This window comes from Akebia trifoliata, chromosome 3, assembly GCF_017979445.1.
Source record: "Akebia trifoliata isolate Shusen 1 chromosome 3, ASM1797944v1, whole genome shotgun sequence".
NCBI lineage: Eukaryota > Viridiplantae > Streptophyta > Magnoliopsida > Ranunculales > Lardizabalaceae > Akebia > Akebia trifoliata.
The window spans coordinates 2493635-2517061 of record NC_141377.1 but is presented as its reverse complement, the minus strand read 5'-3'; the positions used below and the strand labels follow the sequence as shown (position 1 = coordinate 2517061).

At 34.0% G+C, this 23427-nt stretch overlaps 2 protein-coding genes across 2 annotated transcripts; one reads left to right on the top strand and one right to left on the bottom strand.

Moving 5' to 3' along the window:
* Window positions 1-22: 22 nt before the first annotated feature.
* On the bottom strand, window positions 23-3200 carry LOC147405497 (RPM1-interacting protein 4 (RIN4) family protein). Its single transcript, XM_086433258.1, has 3 exons — window positions 3067-3200; window positions 378-569; window positions 23-245 (listed from the first exon to the last, which is right to left on the bottom strand). The coding sequence occupies exons 1-3, from the start codon at window positions 3121-3123 to the stop codon at window positions 222-224; spliced, it is 273 nt and encodes a 90-aa protein (XP_086289384.1). The 5' UTR covers window positions 3124-3200; the 3' UTR covers window positions 23-221.
* A 13300-nt stretch (window positions 3201-16500) lies between these two features.
* On the top strand, window positions 16501-22116 carry LOC147405496 (GDSL esterase/lipase At3g48460-like). Its single transcript, XM_086433250.1, has 2 exons — window positions 16501-17127; window positions 21508-22116. The coding sequence occupies exons 1-2, from the start codon at window positions 16528-16530 to the stop codon at window positions 21997-21999; spliced, it is 1092 nt and encodes a 363-aa protein (XP_086289376.1). The 5' UTR covers window positions 16501-16527; the 3' UTR covers window positions 22000-22116.
* The last annotated feature ends 1311 nt before the right edge of the window (window positions 22117-23427 follow it).

Here is a 23427-nt window from a genome sequence, read left to right as displayed (position 1 = left end):
TTTATTTTATTTTTGTCAGACATACAAGTATATATTTATTTATTATTAATGAAAAAACAAATAAAATTACTTCTCACAGTCAAGTATGTAGAACTCATGACCCTTACATGATTCTAAAATTCAGGGTATAGTGCGAATGGGCCTTTGGCGAGGACCAACAGAGGTAGTAATATCCACCATAATGATGTTCTCCGATTTCAGAACTCGAAAGCAGGTTAGGTTCAACCACAGCAAAACCATTTTCGCTACATGAAACAAAGTTAGGGGATAAGAGATGACTGTGATATATATATATTTGGAGGGGAGAAATAAATAACCGAAATTAACCATCTTAACTGGGGATTTAATAAGACATCATCAAATGCAGAAAACAATACCTTCGTGGGAAACTTTTCATTTTGTTTATGTGCATTGCCATTACTTCGTGGTGTCAACACTGCACCCGCGGCATTCCCGCTGGTCTTCTTATCATCTCTAGCCTTATTAAATATAACTGTAAATCCTTCGGCCGAAGCAGGATTGTTCACATCCCACTCCCCGAACTTGGGCAACGGTCGACCCTTGTCGTGCTGTACATGGAAAGAAATAAACTGTTAGAAAAAATAAATTCTGTTATATTCGATATGAGTCATGCTGGAGTGACCTCAAGATTGGACCTCATTTCGTACATATCTTAACATGAAAGTGGATGGGAACCATACACTTTCACATCAGGGTGTGCGATGTGAGGTCCAATCTTGAGGTCACTTGAGCATTATTCATTTGATATATACAACAACAACAACAGTGCCTTGAGGGATGATTATATATCATATGATCTTCTCAATCAAGCTTCGAACAAGTTTCGAATAGAGGTATGCCTTAGACTCGATTTGGGTGATTATTGTTATCAAGGTAAACTTAATAATTTCATAGTCAAGTCGTAGACTCGACTTAGTTCATTATTTTTGTCTGAGATAAACTTCTTAATTTGAAACAGTTGCATAGCTTCATCCCAAAATTTGGGGTTGGCTATAAGTCATACAATCTTATAAGTTAGGCTAGAACGGATTCGAATAGAATTGTCTAAGACTTGGGTTATTATTTTGTCAGAGATAAAATTGGCAACTTGGACTTGAGTGTGTTTGTAAATTGAGTTTGAGAAACTGAAATGTTTTCAGCCTAAGGTTTCGATTTTCTTTGGTGTTGTAATCATAGTCACAAAGTGGGAATATGGGTATAAAACGGCAAGGGAAAACTTCGGAAAAAAACGTAGAAAATGAGAAAAAAATTGATGAAACATAAAAGACAAAAAATAAATAAATAAATAAATAAATATATATATATATATATAATATATATATATATATATATATATATATATATTAAAAATTATGAAAAATGTATACGTACCTAATAATACATAAAAAATTTATTTTAATATATTCTATGTTTCCAATATAGATGTTCTCATATGCATGTTTTGAAGGAAAAAAAAATATTATTTATCAATATATCTTTTGTTCAAAATAATACACTATCGAAAAAAGAAAAAAAAAATGAAAAAACACAAAATTAAGATATTATCATCAAATCCCATATTGTTACATTTATGAATCACCAAATTCTATTATGTGTCAAATCTCACATTAAAACAGAATGTTTTTTTAATCATTTTAATCGTTTTAGGAAAAAAAAACGACTCTTTCTGATTACTACGGCTGTAAGTGATAAACTATATAGAGGCAGAACATTCTAAGTGGGGGTGAGGCAAGTGAGAATGTAAAATTTGGAACATGTTGCAAACCGGTAGCCATTATTGCTTAATGCTTTGGGTGTGTCGAATGGTGAAGGCCAACACATCTTACATTCGAGTCTAGAAAGGGGTCAAAAATATGCGTGGCAATGTAAAAGCTGCCACAAAATTGGTTGCTTTAAAAGTCAAGAGGTGACATGAGGACCCCAAAAAAAAAATGTACCAGTGTGAAAATCGTTACAACATAGGTTGACAAAGACATCAAGTTTAGAACATGGTGTGTTATGACTTCAAAAGATAAAAGTTTAACTTTAGACACTGGAGTCAGGAATTACCCATGTGGGGACAATTAAAAGGGGAAAAGAATTTGTTAGGGAACTAAGAGGGTAAAATTTTTGTGGGGGCAATATATGTCACAATAGCCACAACCATCTTGACCTTTAAGATTCTTGTGGGGGCAAATTCCCCTACTTCCTCGTGTACATTCACCCGACTTTCAGACAAATAATATTGGTCTTCATACTAAAATAGTTATAATCATCATCAAAGGCTTAGTCCCAAGTATTTGACATGGTTTGATTAAAGGAATCTTATTTTTTCATTGGAACCAAATTTTTTATTATTGATTTGTTTTTATTATCTTTTATTTTTATTTTTATTTTTATTATTTTTTTTATGACGGGGGTATCCGAACTTATGTCCGACTAGTGAGATTGGGTGAGTCAAGACCTAAACCAAGACATATGGACCTTTTCCCAGGCACATGCAACACTCGCACATAACAAACACCAAGTGAGGGTATGCTCTCGTAGGTGGTCTCAAAGAGCCATTTCTCATATTAAGTATCGAACACACAACCTACAAATTCTCACCGCTTTGGATTCGAAATTGCCATTGAGCCAATCTCTCGGGGTTTTTGTTTTCATTATCTCGAATTGCATTTTGTTTTTTATAATCTATTTATTACATTTTTAGGGCTTTCAATTTAAATGTTTTTTCTAATTGGAGTTATAATTAATTTTTCCACATTAGTTTTGTTTGATTTTCTCCTAATTAAGTTGTTCGATTTAAATGGTGTAATTATCCCTTATCTAATGTGATATTATGTCCAACTAATTCCATAAATAATATAGATAGGAACATTCCTAACTACATTTAATCTCATAATCGAGTGTAAAGTAACACAACAAGAATCAAACATCTCCTCCTAAATGAATTTGTAAACAAAATTAGTGAAACAATGGAATCAAGAACGAACCTTAAAAACTCAGTTTTGATCCAAATCATGTGAGAGAGAGAAGAGAGAGAGAGAGATGGGAAGAGAATCATACCGACGTCATGAGTCGAAGATCGCAGGTCTTTCGACTTTCAAGAGAGGAAAGAGACATACGTGAGAGGGACGAGAAAGAGAGAGAGAGAGAAAAACGAGAGAGAACGAGTCGTACGGCGCTCTTAATTAAGCTTAGCTGAGAGACGAAAGCAGTAATGAATGAACGTTGAATGAGGCGTACACGTGGAAATAACCGTTTAATTGGGATTTTAGACATCAATGGATTGGGTTGGATCGGGGTTGATTTGGTACCCGATCTAATAAGGATCGGATCTGGGACAGATCCAATAATCATCAGATTGGATCCTTATTGAACTGGGTTTTTATCGAAACTCAATATTAAGATCCAAATCTGATCTATTGACAATTGAATTGGGTCTAAATAGGGTAAAACCCAAATTTATATACAAAATCTAAAGAAACTTCATACATCTCAACAAATATATAGTATAAGAGTGGTGATTTTCTGACGCCCCTTTGACACACGTCCCCTGAAGTGGCATGAGTTAGAACCATAGAATTTTTCCTTAGGGACCACAATTGTACATCTTCATAAATATGTGCAATTGTGTATCTCGATGAATTTTATGATTCTAACACATGCCATGTCAAGGTCAAGAGGCATGTGTCAAAGGTGGACGTCAGATAATCATTACACATAATATAATTTATATACTTTCTAACATATTATCGGATTGGGAGATGGTTGATCCAGATCCGATCCAATAAGATATTGATTTGAAACTTTATTGGATCGGATTCTTTACAGAATCCAAAACATCTATTTAGACCCGAAGTTATTCGATTGGATTTTGGGTTTGATTCGATACATTGACAACCCTATTAGACATACATGTATTTTTCAAAGGGTAAATTACACTTTCACCTCGGGGTTTGGCATAATTGTATGTTGACCCCTAACTTTTGACAACTGCACTTACCACCCTTATAATTTTATCATTTTTAAAATGTTATTCTTTTTTTCAACAAATCAAATTATCCTTGCGATTAAATGGGTTCACTCTTTTGACATGGGCATTTTTATAGTTTTAAATATTATTTTTTGTTTGAATAAAAAATAAAAATAAAATAAGAGGATAAAATAGTAAAATAACATCTAAATTATAACACTGTTTGAAAGAGAAGAGGTAAGTGCAATTGTCAAAATGTTTGGGGGTCAACATAAAATTATGTCAAATCGTAGGGGGTCAAAGAGTAATTTACCCATTTCAAAATGGATGGCATGCTCAAAGCGTAATTATTGTTGATCTCATCAAATTTTTCTAGTGTTGAGATTCACAATTAAAAAAAAAAAAAATTTATTGGTGAGATCGACAATAATTAAAAAATTAATGACCTTGACAATAATTTTTAAAATGAAAAAATTCTCTTGAAAATGACTTCTTCTTCCTTCTCAAATCATTTTCATCATAATAGAATTTCTAAAATTCGATCAGGATGTCGAAAATCCAAATTTTTTTAGACAAAAAAATAGTGAGTTTGAATGGTTAGGATAATTTCAACATTTCAATCGTGTGAGAAATGTCTAGAATGAGATTCAGAGACTATTTTGAAATGAGAGATTTACTAAATGGACTATTTTGATAACCCGCAAAAACCAAGGATTAAATTGAAAGAAAAGTTAACTCTAAAGATTATTAATTTTTCCATTTATTAAAAAAACATAGTTTTTAAGGAGGATAATGTTCTCATGAAGTTATGGACATCCGCATATCCCCTTCAAAAAGGGTAACAAGATGACGTTAGTTAATATTGGGTACTACGATAGATAGAATTAGAAAAACATATTTCAAAATGAAATTTGTACTTAAAAATCAAATCGAACTCTCTTTTAAACAAAGGATGTATAAAATATGGAAAAACTTACAAGGATTTTGGAAGTATACCCACTAAGGTTTCATCTCATCTCATCTCACCATTTAATTACGATGGAGGGATCATCATGTGTTCTTGTTTTAAAACATTTGATAGGTTTTAAAGGTGTCAGCTTGCGAAGTTGGGTGTCGATATCATGACCTAGGATCGAAACCCACCGTCATCCTCAAGTTTGCTTGTCTATCCAAGAAAAAATAAATGTGATGGCCCCGAAATTTATTATATCTACCTCCTTGAACATTCAAAATATAAAAAATATAAAAAATTACTTGAGACAACGGTGGGCCTTGAGATCCATTCTTTATGGGTGGATTAAGAATGAGGTTAGGTGGGGGTGGCGCAACTGTCATGTTTTATTATATAGATTGTAAGATCCAAATCTTGGGGATAAGGCTTAGTTATTGTGGTATTGTGTGATAAAAAAATTGGTATGATAATATAGTCGATTAATTAATTCTATAGATTTACATTACAAAATGAATTACTACTGTTGACAAATACAACTGCAAAATTTATTCCCAACAAAGTTTTATTATAGAAATTGCTTAAATTTTACAAAAACACATACAGCGAACACGACATACTTAACCAACATTCATGACTTGAATGTTGACAGTAATACACCAAGACTAGTGATTTCACTTACAAACAACCCTTCACAGACACATATACTGAAAACCCGATTTATTTAAAAGAACATTGAGCTATTCCAAGTTCTTGATCGGGCGTTACATCTTAGGTTTAACAATGTTTGCTACCTTTCTTGTCAAGAACATATTTAGCGATTGATGTTGCCATCCCATGTAAAACATCAGCAGTGATGATAGAAGTATTGGAAGCATTTTCATTGTCGACCTCGTAATTGACTGTGGATTCAATTGTGCACTTATGATGGCCTCTCTCTTTGATTTTGAAAACGCTTTCGTACAACTTAAATCCCATACCTATAAATCCTCCTTCAATTTGATGGATCACTTTTGTACGTGTTCTATCATCAAGCTTCACAAACTTTTCTTTCCAACTACGTTCCGTAGTCCCTAATTGAACAAAAAAACATCATTATCTTGTAATCAAGTAGAATCAACTCGATCCCATTAGACTCAACTTGAATAAATCAATTAAATATATAAAATTTTAAACATCTTCATTCTCCCTCAAAAATTAAGGTTGTGTGAGAAGTAAAATATACCTGCAAGAAAGACATGTAGAATAGTGCCCTGCCCTCCATCACCTTCTAGAACATCAATCTTTTCGAAAACCCCGGGTTGCAGATCGATGATGAGCCTAGGAAGATCATGTGAACTATACACAGCCCAAATATCATGTGCCGAGGCATCAACGTCTAATTCACTAATCACGTGTCCACGCATTTTCTTCTTCGATCCTATATTATCGACACAACAAAACTAAACTCTTCTTAACTAATGAAAGAGTAACCAAGTAAGGGATGATGAAGGTCTCTTGATTCCTATGCCATTTTATAGTGTTAAGGGTGTAATATAAAATCCAAACTAAAGATAAGATGTGTGACATCCAAATAATATAATATGTAAAGCACATGTGAATGATGTTTCCCACTTCAATGCTTCTATTAATTAATTAGGTCCATGCGCCCAACCATGGTTTTTCAAAATTTAGTCGATTTGGTTTTTAGACAGAATATATGGGTTTTAGCAGAGTTTTAAAATTTGGACCGGACCAGTGGTTCGACCATATTTTTGTAATTAAACTAGTCTGACGGTCAACCGTCGGTTTTTTTTTGTTGTATTTCTTTCAATGAACTTATATAAATAAAGGTATTTTAGAATAAAAAGAAAATGTAAACTTATTTTTAAGGTTTTCAAGAAACCTACCTGGGTGCAACCAAATTGATCGAAAGGTCCAATTGTGGTTCGACCAATTTCACAAATATTTGGTCCGATTATCCACTTGGTTTATAAAATATTGATTTTTTATTAGGGTGCAAAGGAGCATGGTTTTAAGAGGATAATATAAAATTCAACCAGAAGATAAGGTCAAGAGTGGTGCTGGAGTGACCTCAAGATTGTACCTCATATCGCACATCCTGACGTGAAATTATGTACAAACCATACATGCCTTTTGATTTGTATCTCAATGTAAAGTATCTATGGTTCCTAGACACTTTCATGTCAATATGAGGTATATGAGGTACAATCTTGAGGTCAATTCAGCATTATTCTAAGATAGATTTTAGTCGACTTCTTCACACTACCAACCGCACTGTCACCTAAAACGTGCTCTTGGTTCAAAATTTCAAGTAGCCTTTCAGGGAATCCCAAATTATTAATTGCTAGGAAACATGTTCACCCCCCAAGTAATTTTTTATATTTTTATATCTTAATAATAACATGGGAGACTAACAACACAAAGCATTTGACCAAGATAACTCACATAGGCTAACATGAATCGTAGGGCTGCAATCTGGGTGGGTTGGAGAGGTTGATCAGGCTCAACTCAATTGGCAGAGACCTAAATGCAAACTCAACTCATCCCAAGCATCGAGTCCGAGCTTGTGTTTCTACACTCGATTTGTGCTCGGGTTAGGTCGAACTAGGTAGTTTTGTATGGCTTGGGCTGGTTGAATAAACCTAATTTTCTTTTTGATCAACAAAGAAAATTTTATATCTTAAATGAACATCACCAATATATATATATCGATATAACAAAAGGGAGAGGTCAAGTTCAAGCCCCCTTGGTTGGCCACCTACTGGGATTTTTCCCGACTGACCTGATATGTGTGCATTGGTGGAGCCAAGATTTTCTTGTAGAGGGGGCAAACTATAGTTGGCCATGAAGATGAGTGGTTTTGATAAGAAAATTCAAAGGTTTTTTGTTGGAGTTGGAAAAGGATATTTAGGTCATTTCTTATTAGTCTATGAGAGAAGACCTAGGTCAATGGTCAATGTCATCCGTGGGGGTAAGGATAATTACTAAATATTGACCAAATAGAGGGGTTCTAATAAACCCCAAAACTTGAGTGGGTTGGACTTAAAGTCAAAGTATGAAGAGAACATTGTAATTTCAAAAAAACTTGTGGGGGAAAGTACACCCCCTCCAATTATCCCATTGTTAGTCCACCCCTCTATGTGTGGTTTGTGGGGTATTGCATTTATTTAGGGTATTTGGGTGTCGCGATATGATGCTCTAAGAGGTCAGTAGTTTTGCCCCTGCTAGGCCCAACTATTGAGCCAAAGTTGAAAAGGTGTGTACTATTCTAAATTTGGAGTTCTTGGTTCCTTATTCCCACTCTTTCCTAAAACATTCAAATAGTAATTGTCGAAGCAATAATTTTGGTGCCTACTATGAAAGTCACCTTGACCTCTATTTGAATGGATTTTGGATCCCATTTTCAACACATCATAAAACAATTTTTTTTTCTTCCATTATCACGCATGATACTTAAATTTCTTCTTGTTAGAGCAAAAATAACGACATTATTTGGTTGATATAGTTATTGATAATCTCATTTATCATCACAATTCATATTGAAAGAGCAAAAATAACATTTAGAGACAAAATCGATTTCAATGTGCCTCGGAGACCAGTCATCTCCTTTTTCTCTTCTTTTTGACTTTACCTTGCTTCCATATTATTTTTGTAGAGAAATCAATCGAAGAACAATTAAAAAAAAGAAACTAAAGCAAGATGCGAAATCACACAAAATACATAAAGAGTTTTACGTGGTTCCCTCAAGGTTGAGGGCCACAGTGATTCCACTACGAAAAGAGTAACAAATTAAACCCTTTCATCAAAACCCCCACACACAAAAATAAAATGTAACTTGGGTATTTCCTAATACTGGTAAAATTAAGAAAATACCCTTGGGGAAATTCTTTCGAGGCTCTGTCCGGGGTCCAACCGCCTAGTGAGCTTAACGTCAAGCTCAACTGACGAGGCATACGGCTTGATGATCAATACATCCTTAATGACCAGTACCATCAGGCTCCACAAACCATAACAATTTTTTCCAACCAATCCCATGAACGTTTGATTCATTATTTGGCATGGGCCTACCCATGAAAAGTTGATGAATTTTTTAGGTCATTTATATTGTTGGTTTACTCATGGAGGATTGTTTTGACATCCTTTTGCTTCATTGTGATATCGTTTGAGCTATTTGGGTCTCCTTTCACTTCAAAATCTATTGGATCTGCCAAGGTTAGTGCTAGAGTTTTTTAGCAAAGACTCTGGAGGGTGCTTGATATGTAGGCTTTTTTACAAGGTATTTGGATGGAATGCAGAGAGTCGTTACCATGCATGTACTTCTATCCTCTTTTTTTTTTATCTTAATCCACATTTTTTTGGATATGTCTCTCGCTATCTTAGAACCTTCAATTTCTATATTATTTCTATACATGCTTTAATCAACCTTCAAATTGTACATCTATATAATGTCATATGATGAGAAGTTCATTGTCGACAACAAATTCTATGAATCTACCTCGACATGCATGAAACAAGATCGCAAATGATTTTATTGATTTTGATGAAAAAAGTAGATATGGATTTCAATACACTATATCAAAAGATTGTTTTCTTATGATTAACAATCAAGTACAAAAATAGTGGTGACGAGTGTAGCTTTCTTTTCTTCGGGTTTTACGTGTGATCAATTAAGAATGTTGCTTTGATGGTGGCTTTGTTGTGTTTGATCTTCTGTAGAGTCTTTGAGTGGATTTCTTCTCTCAATATTTCACGCTTGATCGACTAAGAATGATTTTTTGACTTTTGGAGAATAGTTTTAGGCTTGATTTTCTCTTTAATCGGAGTCCAAGTCTCTTGAAAAATTTTACTTCGTCTCAAGAGGAGGGTTTGAAAACTTCTTCTTCTCTAGAGGAAGAGTTACTATCTTGTAAGAGAAAGTGATTCCAGTCCCCTTCCAAATGAGAGAGGCTTTGATATTTATTGAGGTAGGATAATTTAGTTTTTCAACTATACCCAAACTTAAAGAGTTTTGATTTGTTCATATAAAGGCAAAATTCGTCCAAATTCAATTTTAAGAATTATATGGATTGTTGGTGAGTCAAACTCATTTATTTGAGTGTAAGGCCCAATATTTAATATGTGGATCACTTGACTTTGTTTAGATCGTAGGCTTTATCTACAAAAGTCCAAATCCAAACTATATGAGGTCTGTCTCAATCAATAGGTCATAATTTAGATGTGTAGGCCCAATTCTGATTTTAGGGACTTTTTGATAATTTAGATAGTTACAAGGTCTCTTTAACTTTTTGATGCCTACAGTCATTCTCCAAGGAAGCTTTGCCATAAGAGGAGAATCATTTTCTTCATAAGTCTATTCCCCCCGGGATCATATCCTAGGGAACTTGAATCGTAGCAACAAAATGATTATCAATGTAGCTTACAATCTAATTGATGATTTGTCTTGATGAGCCATCAACCATATGTTTACTTAAGCCAATCTACTTTTGATGAATGATTAATCACATCATGCAATTGTCATGATTTGTTGTATATAATCCTTTTATTCATACATGGGTCTATGATGATCCCTCATATATATTAATATACAACATTATAGATTACTTTGTGGGGGTATTATCAAATGGGTTAGCTTCTCTTACCACCTAAGTTCAAACTACAAACAAGCTTATATAAGTTGGTGGGTAAGGAGAATAATTCTACAACAGGGCAGCTACTTAAACACCTAAAACATATTGGTCTAAGTAGTTAAAACCATGATTAAGCCAGTGGTCATGCTTTGTGTGTTGGTTTTGATGATTTCAAATCAGATAAGACCAAATATTGTTGAAGCCAGAATTCAAAGCCTTCAAGTCCTCCTCAAGCCTCAAGACCTTGACCCATATCAGTATGTTACTATCTCAGGTGAAGAAATTAAAACCCTAGATCCTCTAATGCATGAATGGTAGGGATTGTCGGGCATTCGAATTTATCAAGCTTATTCAGTTGTTATTTATATAATATTTAGTTTGATATATATTAATGTTGTTTCTGTAATTTGCAGAATTATTGTTGATATATGTGGTTTCTTTTTGTGTAATTGTGTAGGGTGCAACCACCATTGTGACGTAGCTTGTTGTTATTGTGATATCGAGAAAAAACCACCAGTTTGTGTGAAGTGTTGCAGTGAAGAGCCTTGATTTGCAAGTATGCATCCCATTTTGCTTTCTTTTTTAAAATGTCTAAGATTCCAATGGAACGCTATCAACCTCTAAAATCATAATTGATTTTTAGGGAAGCATTCGAAGGCCCTAAAGAGAGTCAAACATTGTGCCAAACAATTTTCAAATTGAAGCATCGTAGACCGTCGATTTTTGTAAATCACCTTTGATGGGGTTAGAAGTTTTGGAATGCGCTGATTCTTTATGAGGATGATCTGTATATCATAGAGATCATCCCCATAAAAAAAAAATCAGCCCCCCAAAACTTCTAACCCATACATTAAAAAAATGTTTGACACAATGTTTGACTTTCTTTAGGCCTTCCAAACGCCACCCTTTTTTTTAAAGATAAAAATTATAAGAAATATTTTTTTATTTTTCTTTTAGTATAAAAAAACAAGGATTTGGTTATCTAGAGAATTTCTATTGCCACACCAACTTTTACTTACTAATGCCACCCCAAGATGTGCGCTAATACTTAGATGATTTACATATAATTGGGGAGGCGTTAGAAAAATTGATGTGGCAATATAATCTCTTTTTGGTTATGAGTCTTGCTGGAGTGACTTTAAAATTCACTTTGTTCACACTTGGCTGAGGCGGAGGTGCGCACAGAACCATAGATGCTTTTCATTCGTATCTCAATGAAAAACATCTATGGTTCCGTATACACATCCACATCATCAAAGTGTCAAATGGAGTGAATTTTAAAGTCACTCCAGCATTTTCCTTTGATTATTATCATTAAATGAACTTAAAAAAAATAATAATAACAATCATTTACAAAATGGCCATTGAACAATGATAATAAAATCATTACTTTTCTACTCTAAAGGTTGTATGATTGCATAGAAAACATTTTCAAGAGAAATGCCTTTCTGAGAAATTTGATCACGAAAAAATGAATTTTGATGTTAATTTTGTAAGGAGATCGATCCAAGAATAATACACAAAGAAAAGTAACTCAAGATGCATCACACACAAAAGACAAAGATTTATATGTGGCTCCCTTAAAATTGATGTACGTCCACATATCACATCGATTCCACTATGAAGAGAAAAATGCAATTACAAATTACAACCTTTCACCGAAAATATATATATACCCCCAAGAAAACATAACTAGGATTTTACATTATACCAGTGAAATTACAAAAATACTCTTGTGGTTTGATTAATTGTACCTTCTTCTCGATCAACGAGGACGCATGGCTTGATTAACAATACCTTCTTATTGACTAGTTCTATGAGGCTCCACAATCTACAACAGATTTCATCTAGGAAAAAGCCATAAAGAGAGTTAGTGAATTAATCATGAGAGAATAACATTAGGAGATGAGACATAATTTTCTTGGGGTTGGGCAAAAAAATATTCTCTTGCCACACAAGAAAATTAGTTTCTTAGGTAAAATGACTTCTTGAAAAGAAAAACTAAAAACCAATTTTCTTTTTGACAATTTCTTAGGTGCAATCAAACAGTGGAATTCATTTTTCCATGACTATATTTTCCCTTTGAATTCATATTTTCTTGAAAACGAATTCCTGCAATCATACATCCCAAATATGTTTTATGTTGAAATGAAGGTTTAAGTTTTGCATGACTTAGATCTTGTAAACTTATGATGTCTCAATATATATCTTACTAGTTATTACAATACATTCAACTTCATATTCTCTTTTAACCCTGAGTGGATTTACATCGGTGGCAGTTGGGGTACTTGCCCCCACAAGAAGTTTCAAAATCAAAAGTTTAGTGAGTTATTGCAACAGATAATATCAACGGATAAAAATGTCCGCCATTATTGCCCCCACAATTTTTTTCTTTAACTCCTGGTTGCCCACAGAAAAAAAAAAAAAAATCACTCTTAATTGCCTCTTAAAAAAAATTTCTGCTCTTAAATGCCCCCACGTGGGCAAAATCCTGACTCCACTTAACCTTGTTTAAATAGCTTCATTGATATTGGAACCAATACTTTTAATAGAATAATGATGAGTGCATGTGGTTTTTGATATGCAATTGATGTGGCAAGGGTACCTAATCACAGATTTTTGTCCTATGTATCCCGAAGAAAAAGATATATGGTTCTATGCCCTTGCCACATCAGCCGTGTACCAACCGCGTATCAAAAACCAAGTGCATTCATCATGACTCATTTTAATAACTAACCCTCATGGTTTTTGTTGGAGTTGCAATTTGTACCAGGATCTCCAGCTGTGGTTTACACTTCCGGTATCATGGAATAGACAGATGAGGATAGAAGATGTTCCATTAACATCGAGACATAGATTTTATACGATATTATATATGATTTTTGCCAATATGCCAAATTGAAGAGTAAACAATCTCGTGATTTAAAACCAAATTAAGCTGACGAGCTTGTCAATCATGGTTCTTCGTATCATTGTATCAGTGATTTTATACTTCTTAGCACCAAGTTGGCATGCGGTGTAAAAATTCACCATCACTTAACATGAATTCTGATCAGACATTTCGTTTCATTTATGCCCCTGGAGTTCTCGAGAAGCAACACATTGCATTTTACAACACCACCAGATGTCATTGGATATTGTAAAATGGATGCAAATAAAGGAAAACCAATGAGAATATGTGTGATATGATTGCCCATGATGTTCTTTTTTATTCTAAGATAAGATTAATATATGGAAAATGCTTGACTGCCTAAGTGGACACTGAGTTCTACACTGAGCTGACTTGGCAGTGCATAGAGAACCATTGATTTTCTAACTTGAATCTCAAGAAAAAAATTGTATGATTATCTGTGCACTATTAGGTTAGCTCAGTGTTAAACCTAGTGTCCATCGCAGGCAATGTAGCACGACTCTTAATATATATACCCTCCAAGGTCTGGTTAACCCTCAACTCAACATGTTGCACGTAGGATTTTTCGAGGGGGCAGAGCGTGTGACCGCGAGATTAGTCCCACCCAAAGGGTGGAGATACCTACGTTATCAAAAAAAATTATATATATGGGTAGGGTTCCGTAGACAAAATGTTTTGTCCTATATGGACTAAAAGTTTTAGAATGAGCTAATTTTTTTGTGAGGATAATCTTATATGGAGAGGGGAACATCCTCACAAAAAATCATTCCATTTAAAAATTGAAGAATTGTGGACCGTTCATTTTTACAGTTAGTTTGTAACCACTTTTTATAGGGTTAGAAGTTTTAGAATCGGCTGATTTTTTTTGTAAGGATGATCTCCTCAACATACAGATCGTCCTCACAAAAAATCATCCCATTATGAAATCCTTTTTTCATATAGGACAAAATGTTGTTTATATAAATTTAGAATCGGAGGACGTCTATTTGTTACAACATTTTTCACAAAGCTATGTTGCTGTTCATTTTACAAGATCTAATGGCCTGAGATATTATTATAAAAAACATTGAAAAAAAGAGGGTGGTCTTGTAAGAAACATTGTAATAAATAGTTGAACCTAGTCCTAGTAGCTAGTTTATATCAAATTTGATCGGATTATGATCGATTCAAAAATATTGATTTTTTGGCTCGGATCCAAAACAATGCATGTCATCAAATCAAATCCGAACGTGAAAATGATAGATCCAATCCAATGAAAAAATCCATATCACATCAATACCTATCGGATCCGTACCCGATCCATTCACAACCCTACTTTCAATTTAAGTCACCGTGCAAGCTGGTGAGAATTGTGAACAAGCATTAAAATCCTACCAAACTCCCACCGATCCATTCTATGCATTTACCCTAAACTTCACATTCAACTTCAGTCCAACTGTTTTCTTGTTGTGGTTGAGCAAATAACTCTACCTCTGTTCTTCATCCTCACCGCCCACGCCTAAACCTATTCATTTCGAATTTAAGGGAATGTTACAATCAATAATAGGATAATTTTGAGGTACCCCTCAGATTTTGGTGAAAATTAGAGATACATCTAGGTTTTCAAAATCATGTCATATTGTTTGACCCCAGTCTTTAGTGAGAGACTAACAAAAATATTACTAAAGGCATCTATACTATTGAATTATGATTTAAAACCCAAAAATCCTTGATTTTTTTTAAACCTATTGTTTTTAAGATCTAAGGCGACTCTTTTAACATTTTAAACCCAGTCGCCAATCTCTAGCCTTAAGCCATTGATTTTATTTAACTAAAAATCCACCATCTTCAATCTCCCCAAAAATCCTATCTTGCTATTGAAGTTTAAAGGTTGAAGGAGATAGAATCTTGAAGTCGAAGATAAGTGTAATTTTTATTTTTTGAGCCTCTTCAGTGATTGGAAATAACACTTGAAGTAGCACTATGTGTAAAGAACCATTGAATTTTTTCAAGTGCATAACACTTGTATCTTAAGAAAAAGCATATATTATTTTATGCTCACTCAAGTAAGGGTGTCAATGGATACCCAATTACGAGATTACCCGATGTACTTGAAACTGATTAGTCGGTTTTGGGTTTACCAATTTTGACCCAGTCATTTTTGGGTCCAATTCTGAGTAGCTATCTTGAGGACCCGATAAAAATTGGGTTTCCTTGGGGTAACTAACTAATAAATTTATAACATTATTGTAAAATTAGTAGTCTAATTAAATACTTAAAAAGAGACATCTTAAAGTAAATGCAATTGAAGTAAAATTGAAGTATATAGAAAATGTGAAGTCTTTTAAGTTTTTACCTTTTATCTACATGTACCGGGATTCATTTTTCATATTTTTATCAACAATATGTAAATAAATGGTTCATCTTATAAATTTTTAAAATTTTATTATCAAAAGTTTGATTTGCTTGAAGAATTTATTATTAATCTTAACTTTCAATTGAGGAATTACAAGTTAAATTATTAGCTTTATAAATACTTATTTATTATTTTTTTTCATTAAAAAAAAACATAATCTATCTTAATAGGTACGATATTGAGTATTTTTTAGGTTGATCCTAGTTCTAAAGTTCTTATACTCGAAACCAAAATCAATAAGAATCAGAATTGATATTTTATTAGGTTCTGATTCTGGGTATGTGTGGAACCGACCCATTGACAATCCTGTTCTCAAATCCACTCTCAATGCGGAGTCCAATGTTATTTCAAGTCATTTTAGCATTTTTCATAAATTAATTTTTTTTTTGGTGTGGCCATTTAAAAATTCAAGTAATTTTGACAAGAAGATGAGTATGAGGGTATTTTGATTATTTTATTGGCTTATGAGACACTTAAGGAGATGCCACGTGTTATCAAAGGAAAGGGTTGTACCAAAATTTTGATCAAAACTAGAATGGCTCCCTCAAAAGTATCCATAAATATACAACACTCCCTAATCATTTAATTTACATATTATGGACATATTTGTCATACATATATAACCACCCTTGACGACACTCTACATCGATTCCAGACCACAAAACAATGGCCTCCAAAACTTCTCTCTCTTCCAAAATTACCCTCACCTTCCTCACCATTACCATCTTCTCCATTTCATCAGTTTCATCTTCAACTCGTATCTCAAAGATATACGCATTCGGTGATTCATACACCGACACAGGCAACACTAAATCAAACCCACCGTACGGAATCACCTTCTTCCATCATCCAGCCAATCGACTCTCAGATGGACGGCTAGTAATCGATTTCGTAACTGAAACCCTATCTCTACCGTACCTTCCACCTTACCTTGATTCAAAAGCGAATATCTCTCATGGAATCAATTTCGCTGTTTCTGGATCTACAGCTATCGATCCTGATTTCTTCGTTAAGAATAACATTACGATTAGTTTCAAATTTCGATCGATTCGAAGTCAGCTTGATTGGTTCAACAAGTTCTTGGAAGATCGTGGATGTCGATGGAGGACGATTAGGGCTTCGAAAGAATGCAAAGCGTTGATGGATGGAGCTTTGTTTTGGATTGGAGAGATTGGTGGGAACGATTATGCGTACATCATTGGGTCCTCTGTTTCGAGCACAACTGTACAAGACCTTGCAATCAAGAGTGAAAGCGATTTCTTGGAGGTACGTTGTTAGACTAATGATAACCTGACTAAAACAAATGATACTCAAATATGCTCAACTTACGTGGAATGTGCACAGAACGATAGACTTTTTCCTCGTTTATCTCGAGGAAACAAATCTATAATTCTATGCATATGCCACGTCAGTTGAGCATTTTTTATGACTCAATCTTTAACAGTTCAAATTAGTAATATTTGTGAAGAGAAACATTTTAAAATGTTTCCTTGGTAACTTAGTGAAGATTTTAAGCCGTCGTTTTGCTCAAGACCTCGAGATGTATAAAACATGACCTTGAGATGTGTAACAAATCTTGATGTCTTGTTTTAGTATCTCGAGGTCTTTTAACGATGGGTGGATGAGGCTTAGTAAGACCTTTTTCCTCACTAAGTTAATCAGGTAAAGTATTTAGTTTAGCAATCCAACACTACAACCACCCTCTTAATTTCGTGAAAAAACTCAGATCCAATTTTATTTTTATTTTTCAAAAAGTTCTTTTTTTAGGGTTTGATCCAAGGTTTTGAAAATGGATAGTTACTGAATTTTTACCTAATTTCAAAATTTAAAATTAAAATTCAATCGTGTAGAATAACTTTTTTTTGAATATTTTTTATTATTCAAAGTTTATAGAATTTTATCCTTTACAATCCAGAAGCACGGGATTATGTTTTTAGATGTCACAAGATGAGCCCAACGATCCTTATTAGGGGTAAAATACTTACTAAGGCCCCGTTTGATTCAGCTGCCAGAATCTGCTGTCAGCTTCTGCTGTCAGAATCTGCTGTCAGAATCTGCTGTCAGAAGCTGAAACACTGAAAAGCTTGTTTGTTACAGCTTCGTAAAAGTGTTGTGCTGTTGACCAGAATCTGGTAATTATTGTTTGATACAGCTTCTAGAATCTGCTGTTTAGGGTAAAATGACCAGAACACCCTTAAGGTTGATAGAACACTCAAAATGCATAAAAAATTACCAGAATACCCTTATAAATATATAATTACACTAAATATATATAAATAAAATAAAATTATATAAAATTTTTTAAAAATAATTGTATTAATTTTAAAATATTTATAATTAAAAAAAAAATTATAAAAAAATTTATAATTCTACAAAAATTTCGGCAGCATCTCCTCTTAAAAATGGACATATGAAATTTTCCTGATAAACAAAATACCTGCATAATACGCAATTCAACATTCACATTACATAATATATACATAACATATCCACATCACATCATATATACATAACACATCCACATAACTTCTTAAAATTAATTATAATCAAAATATGGTTCTCATTTTCTTAAAATTAATTATAATCAAAATACTAGCAAAAAATATGGTTTATGGTTCACCATCAAACGAATGGCTGAGATGGGATTGATTCATACTATACTATACGTGATCAGCCAAAAGTCAGTGGGTCACACTTTTAGAAATAAAAAATAAATAGACAAAAGAGGTTCTTACTTGTGCAAATGTGTACTCATATGTGAGAAAAAGTTACAAATTTAGGAATTATTGAAATGGTTTACACATATGAAGGTTATTTCCTAGTAACTACGGAATCATTTGATGTAAAAACTTGTAACAAATCAGGGGCAGAACCAGAATTTTCTATATGGGGGTTAAGTGCTAACGAAGATCGATCGATAATTTTGGTTTCCTTCTATGTCAATGTTGGGCTTGTCACTGCAAACATTATGAAAGAAGATAAAATTTGTTTTCCATTTGATTTCATTAATAATGGAGAATTAAAGACTCCCAATACATATGAGATGCACAAAAAATAATTTGTATAAATATGTCAATACATCAATATTGATCAGAATTTTGATCTCACATAATGAATCAATCCTTAGCAATCAGGAAAAGATGGATATCCATGTAAAATAAAATATTGATCTCACATAATGAATCAATCCTATCTGATTGAGCAGAATTTAACAACAAGAAGTTCAAAAGTTGGAAAGTACTCAAAAGTAGGGATTTCCAAATGATTAATCTCTAGGAGACATATGATGAATGTTGACTAAGATGAGTTTTAAAACTATAGATTTTTCTCCCAAGGCTTTCTTATGGTCCCTCATATTGTCAAATTCATAATATTTACTATCGAACTCGACGCTTTTTTACTTATTGTCGAGTTCACATTTTTTTACTTTCAAACTCACCACTCACCACTTTTTACTGTTGAGTTCACCATTTTTTCTGAAGTTTCTAGTCCTGGCTATGATTAAATGGGTACCCAATTGACACCCCTAGTTTGCTGTCATGTTGATAGGGTTATAAAAATCGATTCAAATTAAAAAAAATTGATAAAAAATAATTCTGAAATTATAATCACGTAGACCCTAAAATTGATAAAAAAAAAAATTCTGAAATTTCCATGTTTATAGGGTTACAAAAATCGAACAAAAAATCTCGTTTGTTTGTCGACAGAGAAGAGATTAAATAACAAAACTATAATCAAGTGACCCTAAAATTTATACAAAAAAAATCAGAAATTTTCATGTTTATAGGGTTAGAAAAATCGAACCACAAATCCCTTGATTCGGCTGTTTGTCGAGAGAGAAGAGACGATCGAACTCCTTGGTTCACGCAGATGTGTGGGAGGCTCAACAGAGAGAGAGAGAGACTGCTTTGCGACAGCGAGATCTGTGGTTCACGCAGATCTGTGCGAGCTGTGTGAGATGGTCCTCGACAGAGAATAAGCAGAGAGAGACCGTGAGAGAGAGAGAGAGAGAGAGAGAGAGAGAGAGAGAAGTGTGAGAGAGGGAGAGGTGAGATCGAGCGGTGTGCGACAGAGAGAGAGGTAAGACCGTGTGCGAGCTGTCTGAGATGTTTCTCGACAGAGAAGAGAAGAAACTAAAACAGAGAGAGAGAGAGAGGTGAGATCGAGAGAAGTGTTCGAGAGAGAGAGCTGAGATCGACAGGTTCAGTCGATTGAGGGTTATGTCGAAGTGAATAGAGAGAAGGGGCAGGGGTAAAAATGTATTTACACACGAACCGTTTATTCGGTAAATCAGTCGCCCGCAAACGCGAATAAAAAAGCGGCTATATTCCGCTTCTCAAATTTGCGTTTCCAAACGCAATTTCACACCGCAAATTCTTAACGCTGTTTTTACCAAACGATAATTAGACAACGAACCTCAGTTTTTCACCGCAAACGTACGAAACTCCGCGTTTTGAAGCGGTAACAAACACCACCTAACTTAGTGGACCCATCTTTCCCTAGGATAGATAGTTAACGGTTGGTTTGAATATAACGTGCAAACATCAAACTGGTCGATTATGAGGTGTTGGTGGAAAAAAACTTGGGGTCACAATCCAACGGTCCACCTTCCCCCTCTCTCTCTCTCTCTCTCTCATTTATGATATACAAAGGTGAGTTAGATGAAAAAGAAAATTGATGGATTGCTACATGAGTTATCAACTAGGACCCACCCTTTCTTTCTAGTTCATTGTGACTGTGAGAGAAACGTTGCCCTCCTAGATCAATTTCATGCTATAGGGTTTAGACTCTGTATTTTCTCTCGACTGTCATTTCACATAGCAAGAGTCCTTCGAAAGCACTCCAACACACTTGGACTCTTTCTCTCTAATTTGAAATATTTTGAAAATAGAGAAACAAAAAAAGAGAGTGAATTTCTCTCTCTCTCTCTACTTGTTGATGATAAAAAATGGTGGCAATTGTGAAATATTTTACTATAGTGGAATTTGTGGAGAGTTATTTTGACTAATACAATTGGAGTGAAGACCCGTTGAATATGCAAAATCACTCTCCACAATAAAGCCCCTGACAAATTTGCCTGTAGATATGCCTATTTGCTTTGGAGTTACTCTTTCGGTAGATAGCAATTTTATGATAAACCATCCACGAGACATGTGGTATTCTTTTGGTCCCAACTAATACTAACAATTTTAAATCCAATATTCAAACATTTTTGGCTGATTTGGGCATTTCATGGAAATTATGATGAATACTTGACCTTAGTTATCTTTGAAATACTAATTTAAAATGATCGAAATACCCTCATCTTCAATATCTGGGATAAAACATTTTACCCTCGTTTTCAATCTTCATATTCTCTGCTCCAATCTTCAAGAGCAAGATAAGATTTTTAAGGATGTAGGAGAGGGAGAATTTTTTTTTTTAGGAAAAGCGGTTTTCTATAACAAGTTGAAGATGATGAATTGAATACCTAATTTTTTGTTAGAAGTTGACAACAAGGTTATTTATGTCATTTTATTAGTCTCTCAAAGAAGACAGATATTACACAAACGTTTTTTCATATATATCTCATTCAACTTAATATATATATACGATTTCAATCAATATGCCCATCAAGAAGCATCTTTGCAATGGTTGGCTTGACAGGCATTACTAAATATGGGAGCAAAGAAAATTATCGTCCAAGGTTTGCCAATGACCGGATGCCTATCTCTAGCCTTGTCACTATCTCCCCCGAACGACAGAGACGACGTTGGCTGTGTCGCGAGTGCAAATAAGCAAAGCTACAATCACAATTCCATCCTTCAAGCCAAGCTACAAGATCTTAGGAAACGATACCCTGATGCCATCATATCTTACATCGACTATTGGAATGCTTTTCGAACGATAATGATTAACAAGCAAAGATACGGGTTCACGGAGCCTTTCAAGGCGTGTTGTGGGTCAAGTAGTAGTCCTTACAACTTCGATTTCTCTGCTTTTTGTGGCTCACAATCAGCATCAAAACCTTGTTCAAATCCTACCCAATTCATCAATTGGGATGGAGTTCACCTCACCGAAGCCATGTACAAGGCAAATGCTGATTTGTTCCTAAATCACGGATTTTGTCGTCCTTCTTTTGACATCTTTTATAAATAATAAGGGGGATGTAGGTTGAGATATATAGTTAAGTTAGTTGAGCTAGTAGTTTGAAGAGTTAAAAACATGTTAGTAATTGGCAGAATTTAATTATATATGATATGATACTTTTATAATTTTGGCTTCTTCAATCTTTGGGCTTAGATCAGTTTGAGCCAAACAAGAAGATCAAAGGAACCATCCGCACTCCACACCTTAAATAAGCTTAGGGGATCAATTTTCTTCTCTAATAAAGATCTATTGCATGGTCATGGCAGATCTTGATGCAGCATCCCATTTGTATTTGGAGCAAATCTGATCTGATCTGATCCGATAAGATTTGGATTTCAATATCTTATTAGATCCGATCTATAGATCAACCATGTTGCAATCCTATAAGGACCTGATCTCATAAAACGTTAGAAAGTATATAAATTATATTATATACTAGAAGGTGGTATGTGCAAATGCACATGTATCAAACTGCCTTTCCTCATTATAATAATAAAGATTTGTTGTAATATTTGAATTTTAACTAGATTTTGCATATAAAATTGGGTCTGGCCTTATCGGGATCTGATCTGATTGTTAATGAATCGAATTTAGATCTAATACCGAGACTAATAAAAATCCCATCTGATAAAAGTTCAACTTTTGAGAGTAGGTGAGTGAATTGGAGGATTCACTCTCAAAGAATTAGAGTGACGCCCTAAAATACCAAATCTACTTGATCCAATCCGGATTCAAATCCATTGACATTGGATAAATAAGATTACAAGGGCATTTTTGTCATTTGATGAGATCTGTCAAGTATGCATGAAGCGGGATACAGCCGTGACATTCTTACATTAGAATTGGACCTACTTTTGACTGTCTATCTTAGATTTTGAAATTTATATTCTATGTTGTAGAAATCAATTGGCAAAATAAGATTAAACTTGAAATTGCATCCCTGGATTAGTTTCAAAATAATAGATAAATTGTGCTGCGTTACATATCACTGTTGATTCTCTCTCTTCAAGTTGTATTTCACTGTTGATTATCACAGATTTTATTTGAACTAAACCATTAAATAAATCCTAATCTAACTTAATCTCCCATTTGGGATAAAATCATAATCTAACTAGGAAATAAACGACCGATTATACAATGTTTGAGTCGGTGATGACTCTAACATGCTCTTGGTTTGATGGTTTACTGATCTACACATGTTCATTTTTCATGATGTGCTCATGAACACTCGAATTGTTGAAGCCCGTAACCAAGCTTTTTGATTCCAAACTTTTTCTACACACCCTTATTTTGGGGACTATTTTCTCATGTAAAATGATACAAAGTCTGCAAAGTCGGTTAAAACATATGAGTTTTGATACCATGAACTGAGTTCAAAGCCCGTGTTCAACTACTAATTACTATCAAGAATGTTTGGAAGGTGTCGACTTGCTTAGC